Source organism: Dermacentor variabilis, chromosome 4 (assembly GCF_050947875.1).
Source record: "Dermacentor variabilis isolate Ectoservices chromosome 4, ASM5094787v1, whole genome shotgun sequence".
NCBI classification, from domain to species: Eukaryota; Metazoa; Arthropoda; class Arachnida; order Ixodida; family Ixodidae; genus Dermacentor; species Dermacentor variabilis.
The window spans coordinates 141,511,111-141,538,802 of NC_134571.1; the positions used below are offsets into that span (position 1 = coordinate 141,511,111).

Here is a 27,692-nt window from a genome sequence, read left to right on the forward strand (position 1 = left end):
AGGAAGATCTTTATTTAGGCCTTCAGTATAAAAAAAATAAAAAATGCATTATTTAAGAAAATCTCAAGTACCATGTTTCGAGCACTGTAGCTGCGTAATAAATACCAATACCACAATTACGTAACCTGCATCTATTAAGTAATATAAAGAGGACAATACACGAGGACAAATATAAAGAGGACCGTTTTATAAAATAGTAATTTAACAGTAGGACTTTTGCGATACCTTTGTAAACATTGTAACGGTTTCACTAAGCTGTCATGTATTTATCTGCTTTAGTTGCTCTAGCGCTTACTACACTACTGCCATACTTGTTTTTGGTGCAGGGATACAGATTTGTAAATTTCATACTTGATTTCTGTTAAACATGCCAATTATTGGGAATTATAATAATTCCAGAACCTGAATCAAATTCCTCCTAGAGTCTAGAATTGAAATTTTTCTCTCAAATGCAACAAACGTCTTTCATATTGGTCCGGCAGTCGTCTCATGAAAGAATTTCTGCTTTTTGCATATATTTGAAAGGAAATATCGAAGTTGGCCTGAGCTGAAGGTTCCTCTTAACTCCAAACATGGACTTCAAGCCTTAGCGCATGCTCGCTGCTGCCGCCTTTGGAGGAGCGTTCAACAAAACAACGGTCAACAGTGCAGTCGTCCGGTATTTTACACTGTATTTCCTTTTATTCCCTGTCTCTGTCGCAAAATGAAGCTGCCCCGACGACCTCTGCACAAAATCGCGCCTAATATATGGAGGCCTGTTCGCAGTGGATTCCTTGGCTGCGTTTGAACTTCACCGGTGACACGCATACCGAGGATGATGTGCAGATGTCTGGACCTATGGCCAACCTCTTGAACCAGCTGGCTGGCGATCTCGGATTCACGTGAGGCTCATATATCTGTGTGTATGCTTTCATGAACAGCAGGTTGCCATTATCCCTCAAGAGAAAAGTGTATAACAGCTGTGTCTTACCAGTACTCACGTACGGGCCAGAAACCTGGAGGCTTACGAAAAGGGTTCTACTTAAATTGAGGACGACGCAACGAGCTATGGAAAGAAGAATGATGTGTGTAACGTTAAGGGATAAGAAAAGAGCATATTGGGTGAGGCAACAAATGCGACTTAATGACATCTTAGTTGAAATCAAGAAAAAGAAATGGGGGCATGGGGAGGACATGTAATGAGGAGGGAAGATAACCGATGGTCATTAAGGGTTACAAGCTGGATTCCAAGGGAAGGGAAGCGTAGCAGGCGGCGGCAGAAAGTTAGGTGGGAGGATGAGATTAAGAAGTTTGCAGGCACAACATGGCCACAATTATACATCACCGGGGTAGTTGGAGAAGTATGGGAGAGGCCTTTGCCCTGCAGTGGGCGTAACCAGGATGATGATGATGATGCTTTCACCTGACGAAGGCATGTTGTGGGCGAAACGCCGATTTGAATGAAAGTTCAACCTGTTCGCGACTTATAGATAGTAATACGCATATATATGAGAAACATTACATTTATAATAAATATGGTTAAGGGGGACGATGTGTGCAGAAAAGAAGACGTCGTGAATTATTCGCGTTATATGACTAAAACAGAACTGAAAGGAGGTGTGCGCAGCGGAAAGAACTGAGCAGCTTCGATAAAATCTGTCCCGAATCATCTGAGTGAATGCTTAGCTATACAGAGTGATCATTTATAAGCCGTCTGGATTTTTTTATACATTCGCTGTGGCCGATATCGTAATTATTGTCCTTGAGCTGGTCTATTTGAACAGACAAACCTTCCTAGCACAAGAAAAATAAAAACATTGTTGTGGCTTCATATGGTAGCGTTGCGGAGGCATCGGGTTGAAGAAATTAGACAGTCGGAAGTTGGGAAATCGATAACCGACAGATTTACTGGCACTTGAAGAAAACTTATTTACAAGCTGAAAAAAACAACAACAGAAAAGTCGTGTTCAGCAAAGAGCACCTGGATGAACCTCGTTCACATGGCCCCGAAGAGCTTTTTTTTTCTCCGCACCGTCATTACAACAAGTCTATTCAAACACTCCCTCCTGGCAGTAGCCATTCACACACAGGCCATCTTCCACCAGGCCGACAGCCAATGAAGAAGCACATACAAAACTGTCGCAGACAGAATAACCAACCGGCAAACCCTCCCCCCCCCCCAAGTTCTAGTGGGCACAAAGGCGCAGAGAGGGTCTGGCCGTGGGAATGGGAGACAAGATTTTTTACTCCCAACTGGTCTCTTACGCTGCTTATCGGTAGTCTGCAGGCACCAGTTCGTGGCGGCTTTCTTCCGGGAAACGTCCACAAGTCGTTCGCGTCGTCTCGGCCTGCCTTGGAGTGGCAACTCTCTCTTCCCTTTGTGGCGCTTCTTCTTTGGCGAGGGGAGCTCGTTACGGGAAAATTAGCAGCGCCCAGCATCGCGTGGGAACTGTCCTCCGGCTATCTTCCCAGCCTGGCTCTCGCATTCTATTCTTGCACGTGACAAACAGCGTGTTGTGTACTGCAGTCATAACATATTGAACTAATTACCGAAAATTCATTAGTTAAGTTAATTATTTACTTCACGGCACATAGTGAAATTTACGAATTGACCGATTCCAAAATTGGGAGTATACCGCCTACAGGGAAAACGAATAACCTCGCGCCTACGCCTAATAAGGCCTACGACGGCGTGCAGTCCGTGCTCCGCGTGTCGATACGACCTGCTTTGTGCGTTCTTTCGGTGCATTATTGAATTGGTTTCAATGCGTGAGTGATAATTCAAGAATACAATATACCCCCCTCCCCCTTCCGTTTGCGCCTAATGCGAAGATGTGAGATTGTTCCCCACCTGCGGCAAGTTGTTTTTTAATCCACTTTCATTGCCATTAATTTATCATTCCTTTGATTCAATTAGTAAGTTCAAGTAACTTCCGCTATGTTTTACTTGGTGTCCTTGTTCGTTCGCTTCTCATGATATTCTACAGCTTTAGTGGTATGTTGCGAACACTCCACTCCTGCATCAACTTGTGAAAAGAGACAAACTCAGTAATGTTGCTGAGTACGATAACCTACATATTATAGTGTTAAACTGGTTTTATCTTTTCAAGTACCACTGGTATGAGAGATTGGGCACATTTAGGCTGCTGACCCCACGACATGTGACACCACTGAAAACAGTAGACTGGAAACAGCCTTCTTTGCACTTATTTTAGTCATGTGAACACTACACTAATGAATCAGATAAAATGGCAGTAGTCATGCCAGTCTTCCACTGCACGAGGCTCTCCCAGAAGGGTTATTCCAGTGAAGCACGATTCAAATAGATCGTTTAGGTGAAGTTGCAAGGTGTTGAATGAACTAAACTTATGTGTTAAATAGGAAGTACGATGCTGCTCTTCACTGACTGCAGTACGCTGAGTGTCCGGGGATTTAAGTCTACAAACAAGCAGTTACCCGAGCCCCGCGGCACTGCGCACAATGTACCCCTAACGGTTCCCAAGCCCGGACTGCCCCCTCTGTGGTGGTTATGCGGACTTCGAGCATGTCCTGTGGGGCTGCGCCTCTGCCGGTCCCCCTTTCACCCAAGAGGAAATGATGAAGCTCATTAGGGCCCAGGACCAGACCTTTCAAGTCCTGGCAGTTCAGAGGGCTCGCGAGAGGGCCGTCAGGTTTCACCTGATGGTACCCGAGTGGGCCTAGCCAGGTGACGTTGAGTTTAGTCGCGTCTATTGTGGACCGAATAAAGTTGTTTCACTCACTCACTTGAGACAGGAAACAGTGTTGGCAGCTCCGGTACAGTTTATACATAGCATGATGTGTTACATACAGCCAAGCAGCAGTATTTAGAGACTTTCAGAAATTGTTGAAATAATGCCATAAGGTTCTTTATAGTCAGACTGTTAAGCACTGTATTACAATAACGCATTTTTGCTGCCTTTAAGTTTCAGGTCATGTTAACTTATCAGTAAGCGGAAATGCTAGTGCACCGCATTCTTGCACAGCGAAGTAATGATATCTTTTTGTTACAAGCAAATACAGTTGACTGCACAACTTATTGCGTCGGCGTCGCAAAATAACTGGTGTGCTGCATTTACATTCGAAAATTATAGCAGTGCGGCTGCGTGCAACTCAGAGCAGCACTCAGTGCAATATAGCACGCAGAAAAAGAAGCAAGAAAAAGTGGGCGGTGGGAAGTAAGAGAGAGGAGGGGGTAGTGCGGCTGGCGCCGCCCTGTTAGTGTACATACCAAGGGAACGTATTAAACACGACCAGCGAGAGTAGATACGTGAAAACACGCACACTGTGAGCGGGTTATAACAAGCTCGCCGGCGTGACAACGAACCACCTTCACGTCGGCAAGACGACGTGTTGTAGACATTGTAAGCGCCTACGGTAACAAAGCAACCACAACTAATGGCGGCCCCAAAAGGATTCAGGGTTGAGCCATCACGAAGAAACACTTTGAGGTGATCCTACACTCATATGCGCCTATCGGTGTCCCTATCCATGGTCACGTAACGTCGTCACCCACAGGGTAGCACTACAGGCTTTCTTCACGGAACGTTCGTCTACTTACGTTTGCAGTCCATTTGCTTTTTCATTCAGTTAATAGCAATTAATGCTGCCTATTTTTCAATGCATGTTATGAGAGTACACCGCTGTAAATTGGTACGAAGCACGATGTGCGGGACGAATAGGTATACTGTCGTGAAAGCAAACAAAGAAAAACAAAGCGCCTGGCGCGGTTTTTGAATCGTGAGGTTTCGCCTATTTGCCTAAATTTTTATTCTCAGTCTTCGCATACAGCCTCTGCAGACATTGGTAACAGCACATAGAGATATATACCAAGGCAGTAATTCACGAGGATGTCGTACTTCAGCGTAGCTTCTCTACGTGGTGTTGAAATGCAATGTGTTGGTATACCCTGCGTTGTCTTGTGCGCGCTATAGCAAATTCCTTTAAGTGGAAGAACACTTCAAGCAACGCGTGTTCAATTTGAGTGGTTGTTACCACTAATTATGTGCGTATGTTTGAAAAAGATAAACAGCTGCCAGCACTCTGTTTGTGCTTGATGGTTTCTTGCGCTGAAGTTAACGTAAAATTATAAGTAGTAGTTCAGTAGTATTCAAGGGAACGCACGCTGGTTCGGAACATTTCAAGTAAATAATGTTTTCTTAATGTCTCAAAGGACGTATATCACATAAGTCTTTTATGCGCGCCCGCCGTGGTAGTTTGGTGGCTGTGGTGTTGGGCTGCTAAGCACGAGGTCCCGGGATCAAATCCTGGCGGCGGCAGCCGCATCTCGAAGGGAGCCAAATGCGAAAACACCCGTGTGCGTAGATTTTGGTGCACGTTAAAGAACTCCAGGTAGTCCTAATTATCCCGGAGTTCGCCACTACGACGTGCCTCAAAATAAGATCGTGGTTTTGGCACGTAAAACTCCGTCATTTGATTTTTAAAGTATTTTATTGGACTTCTCAAAGAGTACTACGGAGAGCCGTTAGCATCAATCATACATGTTCTTGGGTTACGCTTCCAGCGTTTCGTCCAGTAGATTTGTTTTCGTTTTTTCGAGCTACTTCCATTGTGCGCATGTGTGTTTGTGTATGTGCGTAGGTAGGGACAAAATATGCAACACTGCAAGCGGCTGAGTTTATGATAGGAGGCGTGGAATAGTTTGATCTTTGGGGAGCAAAAGTGCAGGATAGCTCTGTACTTTCACTAGATCGTAATGAGTGTACCTTCTGATGGAGTGTCGCTGCAAGAAATCATTTTGCAAGACACCCGCAAGTCCGTTTAAGCAAGAAATTTCGCAATTTGCGCAGCTACACCGTGGATTCACCCGAAGATGGCCAGTGGGGCGTGCCTTTGCCAAATGGGGACTGGAGTGGTATGGTCGGCATGGTGTATAACAACGTGAGTTCGCACAGTAAAGACTGCCTTGGCTTTCCGTGTTTGGAATATTTCTACGAGCGTCTATCTTTTGTATTGGTGTGCAGCATATGTTCCGCTAAATACTGGGGAGCATTTCTTATCACGCCTCCTCCGACACCGATTGCTTTCTTTTACCCCAAAGACAAATTCCAGACGTCTATTTCATCACGTCGCTGGCGCTATTTCATGCTCATCCCAGTCATGTAGATGCCCGAGCTGCTAATAAGGGCTTTGCTTTGTTACATTTGCTTCTTAAGTTAGGCTTAACGCAGAAACAGGCAATTTTTGAAACCCGGTATGACGGCTCAGACTCCGGCGTATCCATGGCGCGGCTCGTTCCTGAAGAAAAAAAAATTACCATCAATATAACGTGTCTGCACGCAACTTGCTACAAATAAACGAAGCGATGATCTTGAATATGACGCCTAATTGAGAGAATTTAGCGTGTGCAGTGAAAAGGTATGGCATTGGCCCAGAAGTTAGATAGTCATGCTTCCTTGACATCCATAAAATTTTAGTCTTTTTTTAACATTGGAAACATCAAATGAATATCAGATTTTGTTTATAGGTTTTAACGTAGTGGAACTTCAAAGTCTCAATGAGAAGTACTGAAGTCCAGGGCTTCATATTAATTTTTACCACATGTTCTTTTAACGCGCATTCAAAGCATGGTAACGTTTGTCCTTTGAATTTTACAGCCATCCAAAAGGGGACGCGGCTACTAAAAAGAAAGAATGGAAAGCAGGTGCAATGATACACATTGATGCTGCATGTAGACGTATGATAAATGACACACAAGACGCCATACTTTCTCACGAACACCTGCAACTATGCGATTCAGTAGCAGGATAAAGCTGGAGCTAAGAAAGCTCTTTCTGACTGAACCATGCGCAACTACTGATGATTGTGCGTAAGTAATACATACATTTCATTACACAGAATCACAAGTGTGCAACATAGTAAAAAACGTCATCTTACAAGAAAACTGTAAACGGTATGAATGGACCATCGATAAAACTAGGTATTAACCTAGACGTCCAAATTATTCGCAAAAAAAAAATAATGCGCCAAGGCAAAAAATAAAGTACGCAGACTTGAAGCTTGAATTAAAATACGGTAGAGAAGGTCTGAAATTTTTATAAACGAACTTTCAAAGTACGCTAACAATAAGAAGTAGTCCTTGAAAAATGTGGAACAGAATCCTTTCCGTTATATATCGTTGTTTGGTAGCTTGAAAAGAAATCATTCTTTATGAGCAAGCTGACTAGCTATATTACCTCATTATTTAGGCATTACTGCCTACATAGCAACTTTCATGAAAGAAATTTAGCACGCACGCTTAGGGCACTCACCACAGATCAGATAATGGTAGTTTTCGGACGCAACCTTGCATGCAATATTGTTTGCAGGTAAAAACGTTTCATTACTGCGCGCATTATCAGCATGTGCAAAACTATTAGCGTTGGGTTCAATTAGCTTGGGGACATGCAATGCAAGTCACACTGAAAACGCGGTGATGAAAGGTTGAGGAAAAATTATGTGACACAGGAATACCAAGAGTGCGACGGTGTTACTATTGCTGCCAAATCCAGGCATTCCGAGACTAAAAACAATGTGTAAAACGACGAACTAGAAAGGAAAATGGGACAGCCTGGGTGCAATTATCAACAGTAAATAATACCTGCAATATTATTCAAGCTTTGTCTTACCCTTGCATCGTGTTTATTTTTACCCTCTAATAACGCTTGAACTGGCAGTACGCACCAGCTTGTAATTTATACCTGATTTTTATTTATGTGTCCTTTGCTAGCGACACATAAGAGTGAAGCCACCTGAATATAGGCAGTAATTCTGGCACTTTAAGGGGACCATAGAAAGGTTGATTGAGTAGGCATGTAGCTTAAATGTGTTGATTTGCTCCCAGGAAGAAGGCAGGAGAATAGCTTGATCAACTCGTGCGTTGAAGAGCTTCCAATAGAGAGATGGTGGTTCCTGAGCTCTCGTTATAAGTGGCGTTGCAAGCTGACACGAAGTCAAAAAACTACAATAGAACAAACATTTGCCGGAGGAAGCGCAGGATAACAAATAGGCCACTCATCTTTGAAGGTTGGTATATGTGCTACAAAGCATGATGATAAATAAAGAGAAAAGTTGGAAGGCGATTCAACTTCCAGTTGAAGTCGATGAAAGACTAAGCGTTGCTGATCTAGTTTGGGTTGGGACAGGGGCGGTGTCACCGCGCGTCGCAACTTGTCGCGCCATTACTCGGGTCAGAGGAGTAGAAGTGGCGTCGCGGACTCGTATTTTATTTTGCAGCAATATCTTCGGGATCAGCCCCCGTTTTGGTGTATGATGACGCGCTAAAGAATTTGAAATAAATTCCGAGATTTAACGTGTACTAACCACGATTCGATTATGCGGCACGCTATTACCCAGGAAAAGCGTTTGTAAACTTATGGTTCCAATATCAGGCTTCTGTGCCAGATTCTGTTCGAATCCGGCCACTGGACGATTTTATTGACTTTTTCGTTTAAGAAATGGCAATTTCGCCATGAAGGCAAAACGATCAATACCATTGCAACATTGAGAATATTACATGATGTAACGCTCATAGCTCCAGCAGGAATTGCCACAAACATAAGCTGACGAAGTGAACACGTGTGGCTTGACGTGCGCAGACGCACACGGATAAAAAATGCGGCAGACCCCACGCCTTGTTGGAATCGATGTTATGCGAAGCAGTGTGCGGGGAGCCTACCCGAGTTAGTAGTAGTAGTATAAAACTTTTATTTAAAAAAAGAAAAAAAAATCACACTCAGGTCCAGTGGGTGGGTCCCTTAGTCCAGGGCCCCACTGGCGATCGCGGCACGCCGGGCTTGGTCGAGAAGGGCCAGTTGGTCCTCCCGCACCGTGCTGGCTAGCCACACCTCCCACTGCCTACTGTTGGAATTTTGCCCCATAAGGGGTGATTGGATTTCTTGTGGCCGACTCTGGCACGACCATGTGATATGGTCAAGAGATGGCCGCCCTCCGCACCAAGGGCAAGTGTTGGGATACCGGGTGGGGTGTATGTGGTGTAGTAGGAGTAGGTGTGGGTATGTACGGGTTTGTAGTCGGCGCCAGTCCCGCATTTGCGCTGAGTCCAAGGATGTGTCTGGAAAGCTATACCGTTGCCTTCCTCGTCTCTGTGCCTCCAAGATATCTTTTGCTGTGATCGGAGATTCTACGAGAGTGCGTTCCCTCGCTCGGATGCTATATTCCCGAGCGAGGCGGTCCGCCCTCTCGTTACCGCTCACTCCGGCGTGCGCCGGACACCACGTAATAGCGTGGTGTTCCGTGAGATTTCTTCTTAGGATTTTGACGGTGAGTTTGGGCAGGGTGCCTGCCATGAAAAGGCGACATGCCGACTGCGAGTCGGTTAGTATTACCGCAGAACGTGCTCTGTTTTCCGCGTCACGTATAGCCAGAGCCACCGCAGTAGCCTCTGCTGTGGCCACCGACCCTGTTCTGACTGTTGCGGAAATAGTAGTTTGTGCGTTTGTGGCTACCACAGTGAAAGTTTTGCTATCCTGTTTGCACGCGTCCGTGTAATAAACCTCCGGATTTCTACCGAACCTGCGTTCGAGTGTCCTGGCCCGTGCAAGGCGGCGTTGTCTGTGGTATTTCTCGCTCATGTTTTTAGGGATCGGGGACACAGAGATCTGCGCTCGTATGTTCGGTGGGAGTAGTTCTGTTTGGTCGTTACAATGTGCCGGTCTGAGTGGATACCCTAATCGACGGAGAAGTGCGCGACCTTGCTCCGTGGAATTGAGTCTTTCTCGTTGTGCGATCAGTGTTGCAGCCACGAGTTCTTCAAACGTGTTGCTAATACCCATTGCATTAAAAAGGGTCGTGCTAGTGCAAATCGGTAGACCAAGCGCCGCCTTATAAGCTGTGCGTATAGGGGCGTTTATTTTAGTTTCCTCTGAGTTTGATACTTTTTGGAAAGGAAGGCCAAAGGTTACACGGCTTATGATAAATGCCTGTACGAGCCTTATCGTCTCTTCCTCCTTGAAGCCTTTTCTGTTTCTTGCTACTCTGTTTATCATTCTAGACACGCTGTTAACCGTTTTCCGGAGGTTTGCGATCGTGTGCCCTACTGCTCCATTTTCCTGTATCCATAGTCCTAGTATCCGAGCTTTAGATACCTCCTGTATAGTTTGACCTCCCAGAGCAAGCTTTATCGGAAGTCTATCGTCCTTTCGTGTATAAGGCGCTCTTACTCGGATTAGTTCGGACTTCTCCGGGGCGCAATCCATGCCAGCTTGTGTTACATGATCCTCAACAATGCCAATTGCCTTCTGGAGGGTTTCCTGACGTTCCCCTAGAGATCCCTTTGCGGTCCAGAGAGTTACGTCGTCCGCGTAAATCGCATGTCCTAAGTTTGGGATCCGTTGTAGTTTCACCGCTAGTCCTTTCATCCCTATATTGAAGAGTAGCGGTGAAAGAATTGAACCTTGCGGCGTTCCTCTTTTGGGGGTCTGTAGAACATCTGAGCGGGTGGATCCTAGCCCTATCGTGGCTGTGCGGTTGTCTAGAAAGGATTTTATGTATTCATAAGTACGCTGTCCGCAGTGCATGTTCGATAGTTCCGTTAAAATGCTTTCATGCGAGATGGTATCGAAAGCTTTTTGGATATCTAATGCTACTATGAATCTGTCTGCATTTCCTCTCTCTGTGTTTAATACTTCTTCTTTCAGTAGGAGAAACACGTCCTGTACCGACATATGCTGTCTAAAGCCGAACATAGTTTCCGGGAAAAGGTTGTTGTTTTCTATGTACCTAGTGAGTCTCATCTGTATAACCTTTTCAAAAAGCTTACCCAGACATGAGGTAAGGGATATGGGTCGGAGGTTTTTTATGTCCGTCGGTTTCCCTGGTTTCGGTATTAGAATTATCTCTGCATGCTTCCATGCCTGTGGGATTTGACCTCCTTCAGTCCATACATGTTTGTTAAAAAGATCTGTTAGCCCTCTTAAAGCATTGAGGCTAAGATTGCAAATCATGGCGTTTGTTATTTTGTCCGGTCCAGGCGCCGTATTTTTCTTGAAAGTTTGCGCTGCCGCGAAAACCTCTGCCACCGATATAGAGGCATCTAGCTCCTCATTGTTCCTTCCTAAATATGTGGGAGTATCATGGTTTTGCGTGGAATTTGCTCCTATATACATGTCTTCTAGTGTGTGTAGGAGATGGGTGTCAGCGTCTCGAAATTCGCATTCAAGCAATCGCAGATCTCGGTTCGTCGCTGTTTTTGTACTTGCAGGATCTATCATGCTTCTCAAAATGGCCCATGTATTTTTTGTGTGTAAGGTTCCTTGTAGAGATTCACAGAATTGGTGCCAATTATTGTTTTCTAGTGTTTGTGCATAAGCATGAGCCTCCTGTGTTAGTTGAGCTATACGTATTTTGAGCTTTCTATTTAATCTTTGTCTTTTCCATCGTCTCGTCAGGCTTCTGCGTGCTTCCCATAAATGTATGAGGCGGCTGTCTACCGCTGTTATATCCGATGTTGTAGCAATCTCCCTCGTTCCTCTTTCGTGTGTTTCGCGTATTTGCTCCACCCAGGTTTCAATATCTTCTGGGAAAATGAGCTGCTCTTGTTTATCTCGATATACAGTCCAGTCTGTAATGCAAGCCCTCCCTAGGGAGCGACGGATTTTGGGGGAATTGATACCTATCGAGACAATGTTATGGTCACTGCCCAAATTTTCCTCCAAATTTGTCCACCACGTCTCCCCTGGATGGCTCGAGAAAGCTAGATCTGGGGTTGTATCCGCCGCTACACTATTGCCTAAACGTGTGTAACACCCCGGTATTGTAATGAGTTCTAACCCGTATCGATCTGTCGTCTCAACTAGTGATTTTCCCTTCACTGAGTCTTTGTTGTAACCCCAGGCGGAGTGTGGTGCATTGAAGTCACCAACCACTAGCAGCTTGTCTTTTCGCTCCATGTCTGATATTGCATAAATTAGTAGGGTATCGAAGCATGGTGCTCGCTCTCGAGGAGGACTGTATATATTTACGATTACAGTCTTGGCTTTATTTCTTTTGCATGGCCACACCGTTAGTATTTGATGCTGTGTGTCGTGCTGTGGCATATACGTGACGCTGAGGGCCAGGTCTTTTCTCGCAAAGCTGGCGACCCTAGGATAATCAGGATTGGAATACGTCTCGTATCCTTTTAGTTTTTGTGTAAATTGCCCAATTTCTTGTAGGCATATAATGTCGGGTAGTACTGGCGCTGACTGTATATATTGTGCAAGGGCAGCATGTTTGTTACGTAACGTACGGCAATTCCACTGCCATACCTCAAGGTTTTCAGTGTTTCTGTGTGTCGTGTCAGCCATGAATGGTACTATCGCTATCCGTCGTCTCTATCACTTTAGGACGACGGGTAGGAGCTCCTGGGCTATCATTAATGCGTTTTCGTGTGGTTACTTTGATGCAGCTTAGGGAGTCGTCTACGTGTCTCTTAAGAGCACGCAATTCTGCGAACATTATCTGTACTTGATGTGTGATTGTTTCCAGCTGCTTGCCTATGGGCTCTTCTGGTGTTGGTGTCGGTTTACTAACATGTGTTGTAGACGCTTCTTTTGTTTTGTTTGCGAGGTCGTGTATTGTTTGCTTAAGGGCAGCCATCTCTTTCTTCAATTCTGCCAGACTGGCTTTTAGTGATCTATTTTCTTCTATAAGTTTCTGATCCGCTACCGATTTGTGATTCGCATGATGTTGTGCAGTGGGAGCTGCAACTTGCGCCCAGCTTACCTTTGGTGCCGCCATTTGTGGTTGGCCAATGGTTTCCCTGGACTGAGGGTGGTGAGGTGTTGCGTTCTTCATCTTGGACTTCTCTGGTCCCCGCCCGGTTTCTTGACGGTGCACTTCCGGGAAATTTTCCTGGTCGAAGGGAATAGATCCTTCCGAGGTATATCCGCGCTCTTCTTCCTCCGACTCGAACCACCTTTGTTTACGCTTGAGGCTGCGTTCCTTTGATGGGAACGACCGTGAGAGCACCATGATGTAGGCGGCTGTTTCATGGCCTACATGACACCCATTTCATGTCATGACCTATCATTTATGTTCGTCATACACTCTTGTCATACTATGGAAGTTTCGATACACACCAAGATGTAGGCGGTTGCTTCAAGACCTACATGACACGCATGTCATGACATTCTTGTCATGACCTACCATTTATGTTTGTCATACACCCTTGTGCCAACTTTGGTACATGTGCCAACTTTAGTACTGTGCCAACTTTGGTACATGTGAATATGTAGGCGACTTTTTCATGACCTACATACACGCATGTCATGACATTCATGACAATCATGTGACGATCTATCACTGGTGCTCGTCATACACTCTTATCATACTATGCCAATTTTGGTACATTCCAAGTTAACGAAAGGACCATGACAGCACCAAGACGTAGGTGGCTAGATAGGTATTGTCAATGTAGCAAATGTTCGCCTAGAAATACTTCGCATTTGAAATAACTCGATGACCGCGAGTAGCATCGGCTCGAACTACAGGGTCTTGTCGGCGTTGTCACCTTGGTTCGACCTCGCGTTCCGCTGCTGCGGCATGCTCCCGGCGAGCCCGATGTGCCTCCGCGTCGCGCTCTTCAATGACAGGGTTTTGTCGGCGTTGTCATTTAGCCTCGGCCTTTTTACGCGCAGCTTGCATTTGCTCACAAGGGGTGTTTTTGTGGTCACGCCAAAAAATCCAGTTGCTCCCATAGCAGAGCAGCTGCGGTAAAGGGCAGGAAAGGGTATCGCGCGCGCTGCGCCAGCTTTGTTTCGGTTCAGTTCAGTATCGGAAAGCCGATGGGACGGCCAAGCGTTGTGCGTTCCCCCGAGGAACGGGCAGCCTTCAACGAGAGGCGCCGAGAACTGGCCCGTGAAAGGGCTCGCCGTCGGTACGCCGATCCATACGTTAGAGCTACCCAAGCCCACGCAATCCGACAGGAAGGAGAAGAAGATCCCGAGCTCAGGGAGCGGGAGGCCGAAGCCATCCGGCACCGTTCCTGTGGGTTACTTAACCCTGACGAACGTCAGGTGCACACAGGACAAGCTTCATTTGCCCCCATTTTCCGGTGGGAGAAAGATTGGTCATTTTTAACACGAAAGTTTTACTGGCCGCGAACTTGCGATTTCGCCATGGTGGTGCTCCCAGGAGGCACATGACATCGCAACGCGCGCCTCGCCGCGGATATTTCTCTCTCTCTCGCTCCCTAGTCCCTACTGCGCATGCGCCACTAGTAGTACCGAGCCACAGGTGTTCCGCCGCTGCGCAGCGCCACGCCTTTCTGCCGCCGCCCTTTGGTATGACGTCACACCACGTTCCTCGTCTTTGCGCTCGCCTCTGCTCGCGTCGCCAGCTGCGTCGCATGCCTGATAACATCTCGGAGGATTGAAAAGGAGGGCTCGCGTGCGCCGCAACCAGAGTTGAGGCGGCAGTATGGACGGCGACAATTCTGATAAGCAGGAGGAGGCCTGGAATGGACATCAGAACTAGATGAAGAGGAAACGAATCGCCCAGGAAACAGACGAACAGCGCGCCGAACGACTGGCTAAAGCTGCAACATAGCTGGACAACCAGACTAACCTGGACTTGAAATCAAGATTAACCAAGGCTAAGCATGCTATGCCTTAGCTTTCGCAATGTATATCCTGGCATAGCCGAGCTAAACCACTGCCATTTTTTTACTCAACGCAGCGTCTGTGCTCCCCGGTGTTGAGATGCAGTGCAAGCGTCAAATTCAGTGGCACGTTGTTCGTGCGTTTGGACTAACGAGTGGTCTTGGCGCGTATGTAATATCTATTTGCTTTAGTGCGATTAGCGTTTCGCTGGCGCTTCTCGACTGTCGTTCTGTAAATTAACACGCAAAGTCATGTTAGCGCCATGTGAGGAACGCAGTGCGTCGCTGTGGAAACCCTGTACCATCAGGAAAGTCTTGCATGAATATCTGATAAGGAAATTAATAGCAAATTTAAGAACGCGTTATTAAATGTTCCCTAGACAACGCCAAGTTCGCACAAGAGCCCGTTCTTAAATTTGTTATTTTCTTTTTAAGTGTTTGTGCAAGCCGCCCCAGGTTACCACCTGTGGGAAGACGATGGCACAAGCTGGCAGGAGTCTCCATAGCTGTGTTAAAAGTCATTACAGCGAGCAAAGCTGTCTTACTTTACGCCTTAGCATACAGCTTACTCTGTGCAACAATCTGTGTGATTAATGCTATATTACGCCACCGAGCGCTGAAATTCTGACACGGTGGGAAAACACACAGCTAATGTGGGCGTTCTTCAGAAAACGTATTAAAACTGAATAAATCAGCATTTTTATCTGTAATAACAGATGACGATGAAAGCTTGCATGGAGTGTTCGTGTAAATGATACTGCAATAAAAAGCTGGAGAACGCTTGAGCTTCGCCATTTAGGGTTGGACGGACGCGATAGTATTCAAAGCTCTCTGAATGCTTCCCACGCTTCCCGGCAACTGTAGCTTATGTAACCGCAATGTTTACCGGGAAGCGCTGGCGGCGAACGCTATGCACGGAGGCGAACTTTCTAGTAGAAACGCGGCTACTTGCGTGGGCCAATCCCGGACATGGTGCAAAGTCGGTCTAGATACGTTCTACCATTTTCAGATTTCTATTATTGTATCACCGTTTTAATATTTAAGACTGACAAGATTTAACATAAAAGGCATGAGCTGTCGGTGTTTTATTTCATGACATTTGTTTGCTGGTTGTCATTTTCAAAATACCGAGGAATAACTTTGTCAAGAATGTAAGACAAACTATGCGCGACTTTAGTGACAGAACAGTATAACTGGATAAGCTTAAGTTCAAGGTACGCTACAGTACGTTGCTGCCATTTCTGAAAAATAAACATTATGCAAATATGTAAAGCAGACAAACTACGCAGGGCGTGCAGAAGCAGAGCCGCATTAATTAAAGCGCACCACAGGGTCCATGTGACACTACGGAAGCGGTTGACCGTCAAATCAACACTTCTGTGCCCGCCGCGTCTGCTTTGCGGCTATTTCATTGCTAGAGGCCTTGGAGTTAAGCCCAGCCGGGGCAGCCGGTTGCCCAGTGGACTTTCTCTTTTTTTAATCTTTCCGTCCCCCTTTCCCTTTCCCCAGTGTAGGGTAGCCAACCGGGCTCAGTCCTGGTTAACCTCCCTACCTTTCATTTATCATTCTCTCTCTCTCTCTCCTTGACGGGGGGGGGAGAAAAAACGCACGTGCAGTTTGGGACAGATTTTGGGACGCATTAAAGAAAGTCACGCTGTCAAAATTAATCCGGAGTTCACCACTACGGCGTGACTCATAATCTGATTGGGGTTTTGGAACGTACCAGCCCCATAATCCAATTCAAATTTAATACTTCTGCCACGGTGCGATGTGCCATGTGAGGCAGAGACTGCGCTCAGCCCTCTCAGAGGTTATGAATTATGGTACACAACAACGCCTCAAGCAAACACCTCTCCCTGTGTGTTCTGTTTACTACGCAGACAAACAGCAGTGATGCTAGTAAGGTAACGTTTAACATCAAGTCACCACTCTCGTGTTAGACTAAACGATGAAGAAATTAAGCTTTGGCCATTAACATCACTGCTAATTATCGCCAATCAATGGATCCAGCACGGAATGTTTCGTTTACATCGATTCCCACAGTGCGTTGGATCTCCATATTTTTGAAACTGCAACAATTACATGACGAGCATATAAAAGTATATCAGCGACCTGTAAATGAATAAAATGTTTCTAGGTTAAGCTTCAAGTAAGTGTATGTTCGGCTCATTCTGCTTTCCTGAATTTAGGTTGGTCACGCATCACAACCTATGCTCAATGTTGTAGAGTGACTGGCTGACTGGCTTACATTTCAAGTATGTAACTGCATTCTAGAGAATTCATAGGATACTATAAAAGAAGGCATTGTTGTACGTTTACCAATGACAATCACAAATATTACAACATTCTACATGTTAGGTTTTTTTTCAATAAAACGCTTGTGACTTCTGTGCATCTAAGTTAGACTTCACATGGAGAAAAAGACAATTGCCACAGGCTGGTGCGACCTCCCAGAATCATAGCCAAAATTTCAGAGAAGCTGTTTCCTTAAAGCAGTGGCATTAAGTATGTCTATCACCTGTAAAAAAATACTACGTAATTTAGAATGTTTCCCGCATATCCCACTTTCGGACACTTGCTCTAATTTGCCTACATATTCCCGTTAGCCTGCCCCTTTTTGCCACAGTATATATACAAATTGCATGTTTAATTTTCGTAAAATACTGCGGGCGCCTCGTACAACGCATTAAAGAGGGCGAGGAGGAGTGTTCAGTAGTTATTTTAAACGCCCACAATTAGGACAGCCACTCTGAGCTTTTGCACAAATCACCAATAACACGGACCACACTTGCACCTATTGTGAACTAAGTGTAACATACACTTCTTTATAGACACCGGGGAGCATTGCCGATGAAGGCTGGATAAGGTTTTCGAGCACTCGCTTATGTAATTTTTAGCAAAATCTGTAATTATCTGAGGCTCTCGAAAACTTGCCCCTGCATCAGCCACGAAATTTCCGTTTTAACCTTGAAACTTCAACTTTGTATCCCGTTGAGATCTTTGAGGATTCTCTCTGCTGATAATCTCGGACCCAATTTTCATTGTTTCTCAGCCAAATGTGTATTTGACATATACTGCAGCTTCAACTTTGATCGTACGTCACCAGCAGGATGTTTGCAATTTCTATGAAATATAGACCACGTGCGTGTTTAGTTGAACAAGAATACCATAAAATCCAAATGGGCCTTTTGCGTCCGACAGGAAATTAGATAGGCAACATATATTCAGTAATTATTTACCAAGTTCGTAATACATCTGCACATTTGCAGCTTTCAACACACGCGTTTCAATACATATTCCTCATCTTCTCTAAATATGAAAGCACTCTTGAAACCTATATGAACCATGACTTATAATTCAGGGCAAGCTCTTAATCCAGTACTCAAATGATATTGCGCAACAAAAAAACGACACAGACGATCACGAAGAACATTTAGAAAAAGGCCCGTTGAACTAGAAATGGACTTAATGAGAGCAGCATTCCGGGCAAGTTGGGCAAGTTGACGCTTGGTGTGTCGTCTTTTGTTACGTCCGTGTCGTTTTGTTTTTTTTTTTTGTTGCGCAATATCATTTGAGCACCCTGACTCCCATTATCCAAAATTACGATACCATGCATATAGGATACCATATAAAAACCCGTTTTTCCCGCATGTCATGAGATGTTATTGGTATAGAAATTATGGGTGGTTTTTTCACTACAGGTCGTTAAATAAAGGCTGATGTCCGGAAATCTTTATTTCTGAAAATTATTCACCAGAACTTTTCTCTCCCTTTCTGTATGCTCCGATGCAAGCTAAATGCGCGCATCTCGCCATTTATACGAAGCCAAAGTAACATGAGTGAAGCTATTTTTTGCCCTTTTGTTAAATATCGCTTCCAATGTGTTAGCTCTGACTTGTTCCATGACAATGCAATGTCTTTCTTTTTTGCCGCTCCCCGAAGAGTCGCGCCGATTCCCTTATTCCTGCTACCGTCAACAATTAGAACTGTGAAGTCTATACGCTACTGACAGTGGAAAGGTAAATTACTTTGGAATAGTATAAGACAATGAAGGTGATTTTTAAGTAGGTGTAAAAAACATTGCCCACGGACGTATACGGAAAGGAAAAAAGGTACCGATGAATAATTTTGATAAATAACGATTTCCCGAGCATCAGTCTCAGTCTTTATATAACCAAGTCTTGTAATATTTCTGTCACTATTCATTCTTTCAGATGAATGGTGAAACGTTGTAAACGTTTCATCCAAGCTTTTAAAGATGCAGAACACGAGGGTTTAGCAAATTTATTTACCCACAATGAAGCCAAACACTCCAAAATATGCCTTCGCAGCATCTCTAACTTGAATGTCTTGCTTGTTTTTTCTAAATAGGAACTCATTCAACTATCCAGTTCGCCAAGTACACCGTGAAAACACGCATACATTGTCTTCGAACGTTTCTATCCATACTAACAGTTTCGCTGCGAAATGTTCCTCTGGGAGCCATACCTGACTCAGCTCATTTGCATTGGACTCACTGTTTTGATGTTTTTTGTTCCGCATTATGCTGTTACCTACCCACTCATTCCTTGCATTTTTCACGTTTATCTCTTTGAGTTGCATGCCGTCGTCTACTTTTTTTAAGCCGAGCTGTTCTTTTTTTTATCGGTGCCATATCAAGGAAGAAAGCCAAAATTAGTTCCAGCAGCCACAGCATTTCCTCATGCGTAGATCACAATGTCAACAGATTTGGGGATAGTAATATTGGGCCTTGTAGTATATCAAACTGCATCCGGTAGCCCACAGACGGCGCAGTGAAACCGTAAAACGCTTGCTGCAACAGCGGAATGCAGACCGCAACGGAAATAAAAACATCCGCACGCATGTAACTGTGAAATGTGGCGATATATTCGTTTTTTCACACAGAGGCATGAATCAGTGGGAGATCAAACCACGATTACCTTGTAAATTGTTCCTCAACTACTCGTTGAATCACATTGTGCCAGTCTTAAAGCTACGGCAATAATAATAACTGATTGGACTTTATCCACGAAAACTAAACCAGAGCTACGACGGATGTCGCCGCTGAGTTCTAACTCCGCGGTGTTCTCTATCCTATAAAAATATTTGAGCCCATATTGTAATGCTGACAGTATTATGCTGCGCTGTTCTAAATTTAACATGCGTCGTAATGTTCCGCCGCAGAGTGCTAGAGCCCGTAAGCGTCTACGTACGGCGTGATAAAGCACCACTTAATTTTTCGTTCAAATGCAGAAATCCGATCTGGCTCTGGGTCCTTTAGTGATGACGTACGGTCGCTCGCAAGTGACCACATTCAGCTCCCAAGTGACTACGGACTACCTGACCATCCTGGCCGGCTTTCCCAACGTCATTCACGCAAGCATCTTCGGCACCTTGATGGCATTCGATTCGGAGGTGAACGAAGCAGTCTCGTCAGTTTATCGAAAGCGAATAGGCTCATTCCTCGTCGGACACACAGGTCGCGCATGTGCATCGAGAGTTCGGGGAGGCACGGCATTATATTCAAAACAAGCATTCAGGAAGCCCACACACCGGCACGTATCTATATACATGTTATTTATCATTCGTGCGCAAATAATGGGGAATTTTCGGAAATCCAAATAGTTTTATTGTGACTAATGAATCAAACTGTCAACTATCGATTACCCTCTAGAGTACTTCAGAAGTTATTTATTTGTGGGTTCTCGCGCAATAAGAGACAGCCATCGCTAAGTCACAAATTTTGGCTTCTATCAATTGACAGCGGGCGCTGTAGCTCACGAGTTATCAGGAGCGTTGCTTGAAAGGTAGTTGGCATGCACAGTACGACGAGTTTTGCGTGTTGTTTCTAATACTGGTACGTGGACTGTTGGTAGGTGTGGATAGCTCTGCTGGTCTCCCTGCTGCTCTGCGTGTTCGCGGCCTTGATGATCGACATATTCGGAAAAGAGAACGCGGGCCCTTCCGTCCAAGACATGCTGTTCTCAAACTGGTGGATGTATTTCTCTATTTTATTCTACGAAGGTGAGAACCAGTTCAGAGTGATGAAGTACATGTGCCCAATAATTAACAGGTACAGCATTGGTCGTATTACTGTTTGCATGGGTGTCACCCTGCCACAGTGGTTTTCTTTTTCTAGGTTAAGTAACTACGTCCTAAAAGAAAGGTTTTTCACAAACGAATGATAAATATTGGCTCTACTAACAAAGACAACGCTGTGCATGAAACACATATTAAGCTAAAGCCCCCAGAACCGCACATTTAATTAAATGTTGAAAAATAAACGCGAATTTAACTTCAAGTGGAAGTAAATGTTATAAGCGGAGCACCTGAGTGCATAATCTGCATAAATTATGCAGAACGCATCGCGTTGAGTGCCGTACTATTCTCATAGGACAGCACTGTCTGGACGAACGATTTCAAGATGTTATAACTTTGTTCAGGCATATGATGGCTAAGTGGTTGAAATTTATACTCGTGAATTGCTGTGAGAATTATTGCGTTTGGGTTTAAGGCAATTTATTGCAGAAATACAGCTGGACTACATGCTTTAGTGTAAATTGCTACCTGTGGGGCACTCTGTCTGCAAATTTCGGCACTCTTGCGTCAGGAAATGTATGTGATTTGAATCGACGCACTCGGACAATCTGCTTTATTCCGTAGAATGAACAAAACGGCTTACTCCAGGAGGGAATGACTCTTGTAATGCGATTCCGAATGGGCTGAAGCGCTCGCCCAATGCCGAAACCAGTAAACACGAACGATAGAAAAGATGCGTTCAACGTAGCAGAGACACATTACAGATCCTAACCGGGTGATTGAAGTAAAGTATACTTCGCAATAAAAAAAGTGTAAGCACTTCTGGGACGAAAAAAAGATTCTCAGTTATATATTGCACAATAAAATAAAGTACTTAATTAATATCTTATAACCGCAGCCCAATGCGATATATCCTCTAAAGCTTCATCCAGGGTCCAGACCGTCGGCATTACAGGGATAGAAGGAGTCTTTAATTAAATCACATTATATGGGTAAGCTTCATGCCTTGCGTTCCATATCTCACACATGGTGTACGTACATTGAGCACTTCAAACCACCCGAAAGCAGTCAATTTAAGTTCTGGAATACTTTATTGAGTTCGGCATTGGACAATTTCATGAGCATTGGTTGGAATCCGTACCGCAAGGAAAACCGTGGCTATGAGTGCCTTCCGAATGGCCACTGCAAGGAAGTCATGATGCTTAGCTGCGGCAGTGTGAAATCTGCAACCACTGACTAATTACTCTACATCGCTTCTTCCGCACAGCTTCGCCACGGCCGCCGCGTGGTACGCCATCCAGGATCGTATTCGCCATGTGGTGGCTGACGGTGCTGGTGCTTATGAACGCCTTTACGGGTCACATGAAGGCTACAATGATGGTGCGACCCGAACCCGACCGCATTGATTCCATGAAGGAGCTCGCCGAACACGAGGACATGAAGACCTTCATATGGGAGGGCACCGCCTATGAATCCCTGCTAAGGGTACGTATCGAACAGACGGCACCTTTAGCGTTTTCAGCATTTCCCCAGTTAGACTGACTACACATCACACAGTATTAGTCTGGCGTAACAAAATGTAAATATTCAACAACTTATGGTGTGTGATCGCTACTCGGAAGGAAAGACTTGGCGTTCATGATTCAAAGACGCAGGAGCAATGCATACGTACTTGCTGAAGTGCCTGAGCCTGAATTTCAGCTTTAACTTAACCAAAACTTTTCATAACCAGGTGCAGTAGCTAATGTGACTATAGCGTATTGCTACCGAGCGACAAAGTCGCGGGTTCGATGCCCGACCACTTCGGCCACATTTCGAAGGGGACGAAAAGCAATGGTCAACCACAACGAGTTCAGGAAATACGTCTCACCTTTGCTGATCTAGTCTGGAATATTTGACGAAGGAAGTGGCAGATGGTCACGACGGTGAAGCAGCACGGCAAGAAAGCAGGAGCAAATATAACCGATGAATCTTGAAATGATGCGGGGTCACATTCACAATGCTTTTATGTTCCTAAGTTCTCTTCGCCATTGGCCAGCCGTCTTCGCTAAATACGTGTCCAGCATAAGACTGGTTGGAATCTGCTCTTACAGGAGATTTTGCCCAAGAACATGCTTTCTTTGTTACGGGCCCTGTATTAAACATGGGCGCTCTATGTATACGTGCATTAGCGGGGTGCATATTTTGAGTTGATACCATCTACACGGTAGACGCCATACGCAGAAAGTTGCATGCCATACTCTGTTAAACACGGATCATTTCTGGGACAAAGCAATCGTCGCTTCAACCTTGCCCGCACGTGAGCCAATCTTTGGCCGCAATCCGTACCAGATTTCTTATCCAGCCAGATTTTCTTATCTCTAACGTCAGCAAAATGGTACGCAGATGCACACGGACACCATTGCAGCTCCGGCCGCGATATTAAAGAGAGGCTGCGCGGCCTCCTGCAGCTTTCTCATATATACGTCTCGAAAGATGCTTGCAAAGTTTGAGCGAATGGTCCGCGGTATTATCTGTGGCTCTCGGTGTCAGTGAGAGCCGTAACCGATCGTGGCAGGGATTCTAGGCACTGTTTAGACGCCCTCCCAACGTTGCCGCTAGTGCCGCTAGCGAGATCGAACGTGAGGTTGCCGGCAGCGCGAAAATGAAGAAGTGACCACCTGCAAAGCGAGCATGTTGCAGCTGTAGCTAAGCGATATGCGGCGTGCTCGGGCGTGAGCACCACTGAGAGTGCGGTCTCACTCCGGTAGGTGAAATACGAGCGCTGTTGTCGGCGCAAAAACTTGAGCGGAGGTTGTCTATGCGGTACACGATCCCCCCTTATTTGCTTCACGGGTCTGCGCCTGGCGTGACCAATATGTCCGGCGGCCTTCAGTATTTAACCAGTTGAACCGCACTTGGGGACAACCTTCGGAACTGCACAGGGAGAGCATCCAGCAAAAGCGCCTCAAGGATTAGCCATACGATTTGTTTTGGATGATTACAACAGCCAATGGCTGCGCTGCATTCGTTTGAATGGGAGCGACATACCACGACTAGGACGCGAAACGCGCTACGTGCTAGGAAATTGAGCAGTGGTCTAAAGGCTCAAATTAATTTGCAGTAACATGTACGTACGCCTGCTCGTTCTTGCATCTTGTAGCTTTCGTCATCTTTGTCACAGTGTTTAAGCTTCGCAGCATAACAAACCGACCATTCCAAACTACAACCTTGTGCGCCAATCTGCATGCTCAGTTTTGGGCACTTTTGGGCACCTGGATCGACTGCTGCTAACATTATCTGCCTCTACGGCCCACAGTTCTGCATACTAGTCTAGTATCGGCTTGTTGGATGTCACAAAAAGTTACCGAAGAGAAGCGTCTAAAATTGAACAGGATGAAAACATACAACGGAACGAAATGAATATTAAAGAAAAAACACCTTCCCCAGTGGGGCTGCTTCGAAGTTGAACGTATTCAACACTGGCACTGGTTTATATTGTTGTCGCAACTGCGAACACATTTCTCACTGGAGATCGCAGACTTTTATCGCGTTCTGCATGAAGCCGTCATCCTCGTCGCAGGATTCTCGGAATGTGCCGGAGTACCAAGCCGTGTGGGAGATGATTGCTCGCTGCAACGGCACGTTCGACACCAAGTCGCTCTACTCCAGAGCGAACCTCATCGCTGTGCAGAATGGGGACGCCGTCATCGTCAGTGACGCTACCACGATGCGCTTCCACGTGGCGGCCAGCTGTGGCGTGTTGAGACAAGGCACCTTCTACTTCTCGCGGGAGCAGTTCTTTCCGCACAAGTTTGCCGTGGCGCTCAACCGAAACGAAGACCCAGCGTTCGTCGCCGCAGTTAACCAACGGTTAGTAGCACGGTTATCGCCTCCCAAGAAGTAATTTGCGCTTAAGTTAAATGGAATAATATTTCATTGGACGGGACAGACAAAAGGAATGGGCGAATAGCAAACATTAATTGCAAAGCCTTTCATGCGTCCCTTACGTCTTTCCTGTCATATGGGCTTTTACTCTAGCTGTGACGCCTGCAGTGATCAGCGGTTGAAACGCGATACTCTAAGCGCGTGATTGCATGCCGTTTTTGCGCTACCGACGGGCGCTGGGGACACCGGGCTGACGCTTTTTTTTATATCACGTGAATGCGAGAGCCAATGTGACGCGTTGTGTCTGCATCTGGTCCCTGGGCGGTCGCCCAGCGCTCACAGGGGGCTCGAAAAGTGCCAGCCGCTACGCGGTCCGAGTATCGCGCTTCAGTCGCTGAGCACTGTGCCTATACTAATTGGTTCATGTTAGCACTCTTACACATGGTCGCCTAAAGGCAAACTGCAACGAGAAATTCCGGACTCTGCAGTGACAACTGGCGGAGTTGGCTTTCACGCATATTTATAAAAGGCCCAATACACGCATGGCGAAGAGAAGGACCGGACACAAATGCCCGCTACTAACCAAAACATTAATAAAAGCACACACCCTCCTAACATTTTTCTTTCGCGATGCGCAAACACTGCATAAAAGCCACAAAGAGAAGGAACAAGGCAAAATAACCAATAGAAGGAACCAAAATTATCACATAGTTTCCTAGCCCCAGGATTTTAATAGAAAATCCATTTCACTTTGGTAGAGTGATGCGGACGGAGCACTGATACAGAGATCTGACATGCGCTATATGTAGAATGCCTCAGCAACTTTTCTAACGAACTGATACCTGTGCTGCATCAACACGTTAGTATCATTGAGCAGAGGATGACAGGCGCACTCGCGACAATGTATTGTCAAGTTTTAATTTTCTGCTCCTTACAAAGACAATAATTGTAGTGACGTTTCACTTGATGAGCTCGGGTTACGCGCAAGCGTATGGGTGCTGTTCCAGAGTTTCTAAGCTATGCCATCTTGCCTGACACATGCGCCCTATCGCAAGCCGCATAACATGTTCGGGAGTCTCCTGGTCCCGCCAAGCAGGCATATTCTCTCGGTCTTGTTCAGCTTGTGCCCAGCGCTTGCCGACGACTTCGGGGTCGGTCGACTCACGCTCAGCCTGCCGCCACATGTACCATTGCTCCGTTCTTCTTGCTCGGCGCTCGGCCTGTTGATTAAGAGACGGACCCGGTACGTCCATAGCGCACACATAACTGATATCTACTGCCAGAGAAGGTCAACCCAGCGCGCCTCTGACTACCCTCCTCCTCAGCAACCTTTCGCCTCCTTTCTCCTTCCCCGCTTTGCTCAACGCAGCGTTGCTTCGCCGCGCGCTCCTCCGTATTTTTCCTGGGCCGCGATTCTCCTCTCCAACTACAGGCGCCTTCCTCTCCCGGCGCTCGCTTCCCTCGCGGCGACACACGTAATCTCAGCGATTTCACAGACGGCGCATGTACGCTTGAGCAAGGACTCGAAAATTGGCCGGACTGGCTCGCACGCACTTTTACATAGGACAAAAAAATGTGGTGCTGAGAGAAAGCGATTGAATCATAATCGTAAGCATGCTTCACTCTACATTATTGCTTTGCGAAAAGGTCGCGCTCAACTCTGCTCTTAACCCCTAGACACACCTGAGTGATATTATTATGGGCAGAAAGCCGAACTTCGGCGCCATAGAGTGAAACCACTTGTTGCCACCCATGAATTGTGGGTTTCATACTTCGGCGCCATAGAGTGAAACCACTTGTTGCCACCCATGAATTAATTGTGGGTATCATACTTCAGCATGCACCATCCCGTGATAGCTTTCATGGGCACAACAGATAAACGGAACGATTATGGAATAAAAGCTGAATAAAGTGGGTGTGTGAGCCTTAGGCTTAGCCTAGCATCATAGATGGTGTCTGCCGGAATGTCTTGAGTTCCTGATGTCAGTAGGCTCAGCAAAACTACACTCGTAAAAAGACGTTGCAGTAGTTATTACCTAGCGTCACACCATTTTCTACCTTAGTGTAACTGCAGTGGGTAACTATAGAGTTAGTAACGTAACTTACTGTTACGTTACTACTGCTACTACTATTACTACTGTTACGGACTGCTGTTATGAACGGGTTTACGCTACCAATACCAAACGCACTTCGCGCCTCCTGATGCAAGGATTCTCTCCTGTGCAGCATATATCGGACCAGCTATGGCGTATTCCACAATGGGCACAATATATATGTTACACAATAGAAACTTTGAAACCGGCAGTGCTCACTGTGTTCGGAATAGGCAGCTGAGACCAATTAGTAACAGTGACTACATTGTTTAGTCAGCTATGTTACTGACTCTACCGTTACCAGCTGCACTTATACTAAGGAAGCAAACGGTGTGACACTAGATAGTAACTACTATGACCTTTTCTTAAGAGTGTAGGTAACGTAGCGTAAATTAGCGTGATTTGTATTGATACTTTACGCACTGAGTGGGCTTGAGTGGGCCTACGTACGCAGGGCCTTGAATATGCTGAGAAAACAAGCCTGGCTCGCTTCTTGCTCCTGGTCGACACCGCACACCTTTTCTTAGCTTCACGTTGTGGGAGTTCGTACCACTTGGTGGCGTTGCGGAAATGCGATTGCCCTGCTTAGTTGTACATCACTTCACCTATCCTTCTTCTGAGACCAGAATCAGTTGGATGAAGGAGACCGGCTTGTTGGATGCCTGGATGGAGGAGGAGTACGGCGACTGGCAGAAGTGCGCCTCTGGCTCCGGTGAGGACGCGTACAGCCCGCTGTCAATGTTCGAGATGCAGTCCATCTTCTTCATCTACCTCATGTTCAGCGCTGCATCAGCCATTGGATTCCTGCTCGAGCTGCTTATCGGTGGTACAGCAGTTTCAGACTTCTACATTATGCAAACGGCATGAATCAGATGAAGTATTTGTTGTATAAACAATATTACTAGCGGCGATTTGCATCGGGCAACAAATTAGCCACTTTATTTATTTATTTATTTATTTATTATTGCCTGTGCTTTACATGAACTGTGTTTAGCGAACCGGTATCAGGCATATGATGTGTATATCTCGCTGCACGCATGTCATGATGATAAGAGCATGCCATGCTTCGATTTTGGCACCACGACGCGTGATTGTGG

At 45.8% G+C, this 27,692-nt stretch overlaps 1 protein-coding gene across 1 annotated transcript; it reads left to right on the plus strand.

Annotated features, from left to right (window-relative positions):
- Nucleotides 1–768: 768 nt before the first annotated feature.
- LOC142578372 (glutamate receptor ionotropic, kainate 2-like) lies at nucleotides 769–27,462 on the plus strand. The gene is made up of 7 exons (XM_075687767.1): nucleotides 769–881; nucleotides 5,808–5,898; nucleotides 19,850–20,011; nucleotides 20,473–20,620; nucleotides 21,903–22,120; nucleotides 24,198–24,487; nucleotides 27,222–27,462. Exons 1-7 carry the CDS (start codon nucleotides 826–828, stop codon nucleotides 27,460–27,462), a joined length of 1,206 nt encoding a protein of 401 aa, XP_075543882.1. The 5' UTR covers nucleotides 769–825.
- The last annotated feature ends 230 nt before the right edge of the window (nucleotides 27,463–27,692 follow it).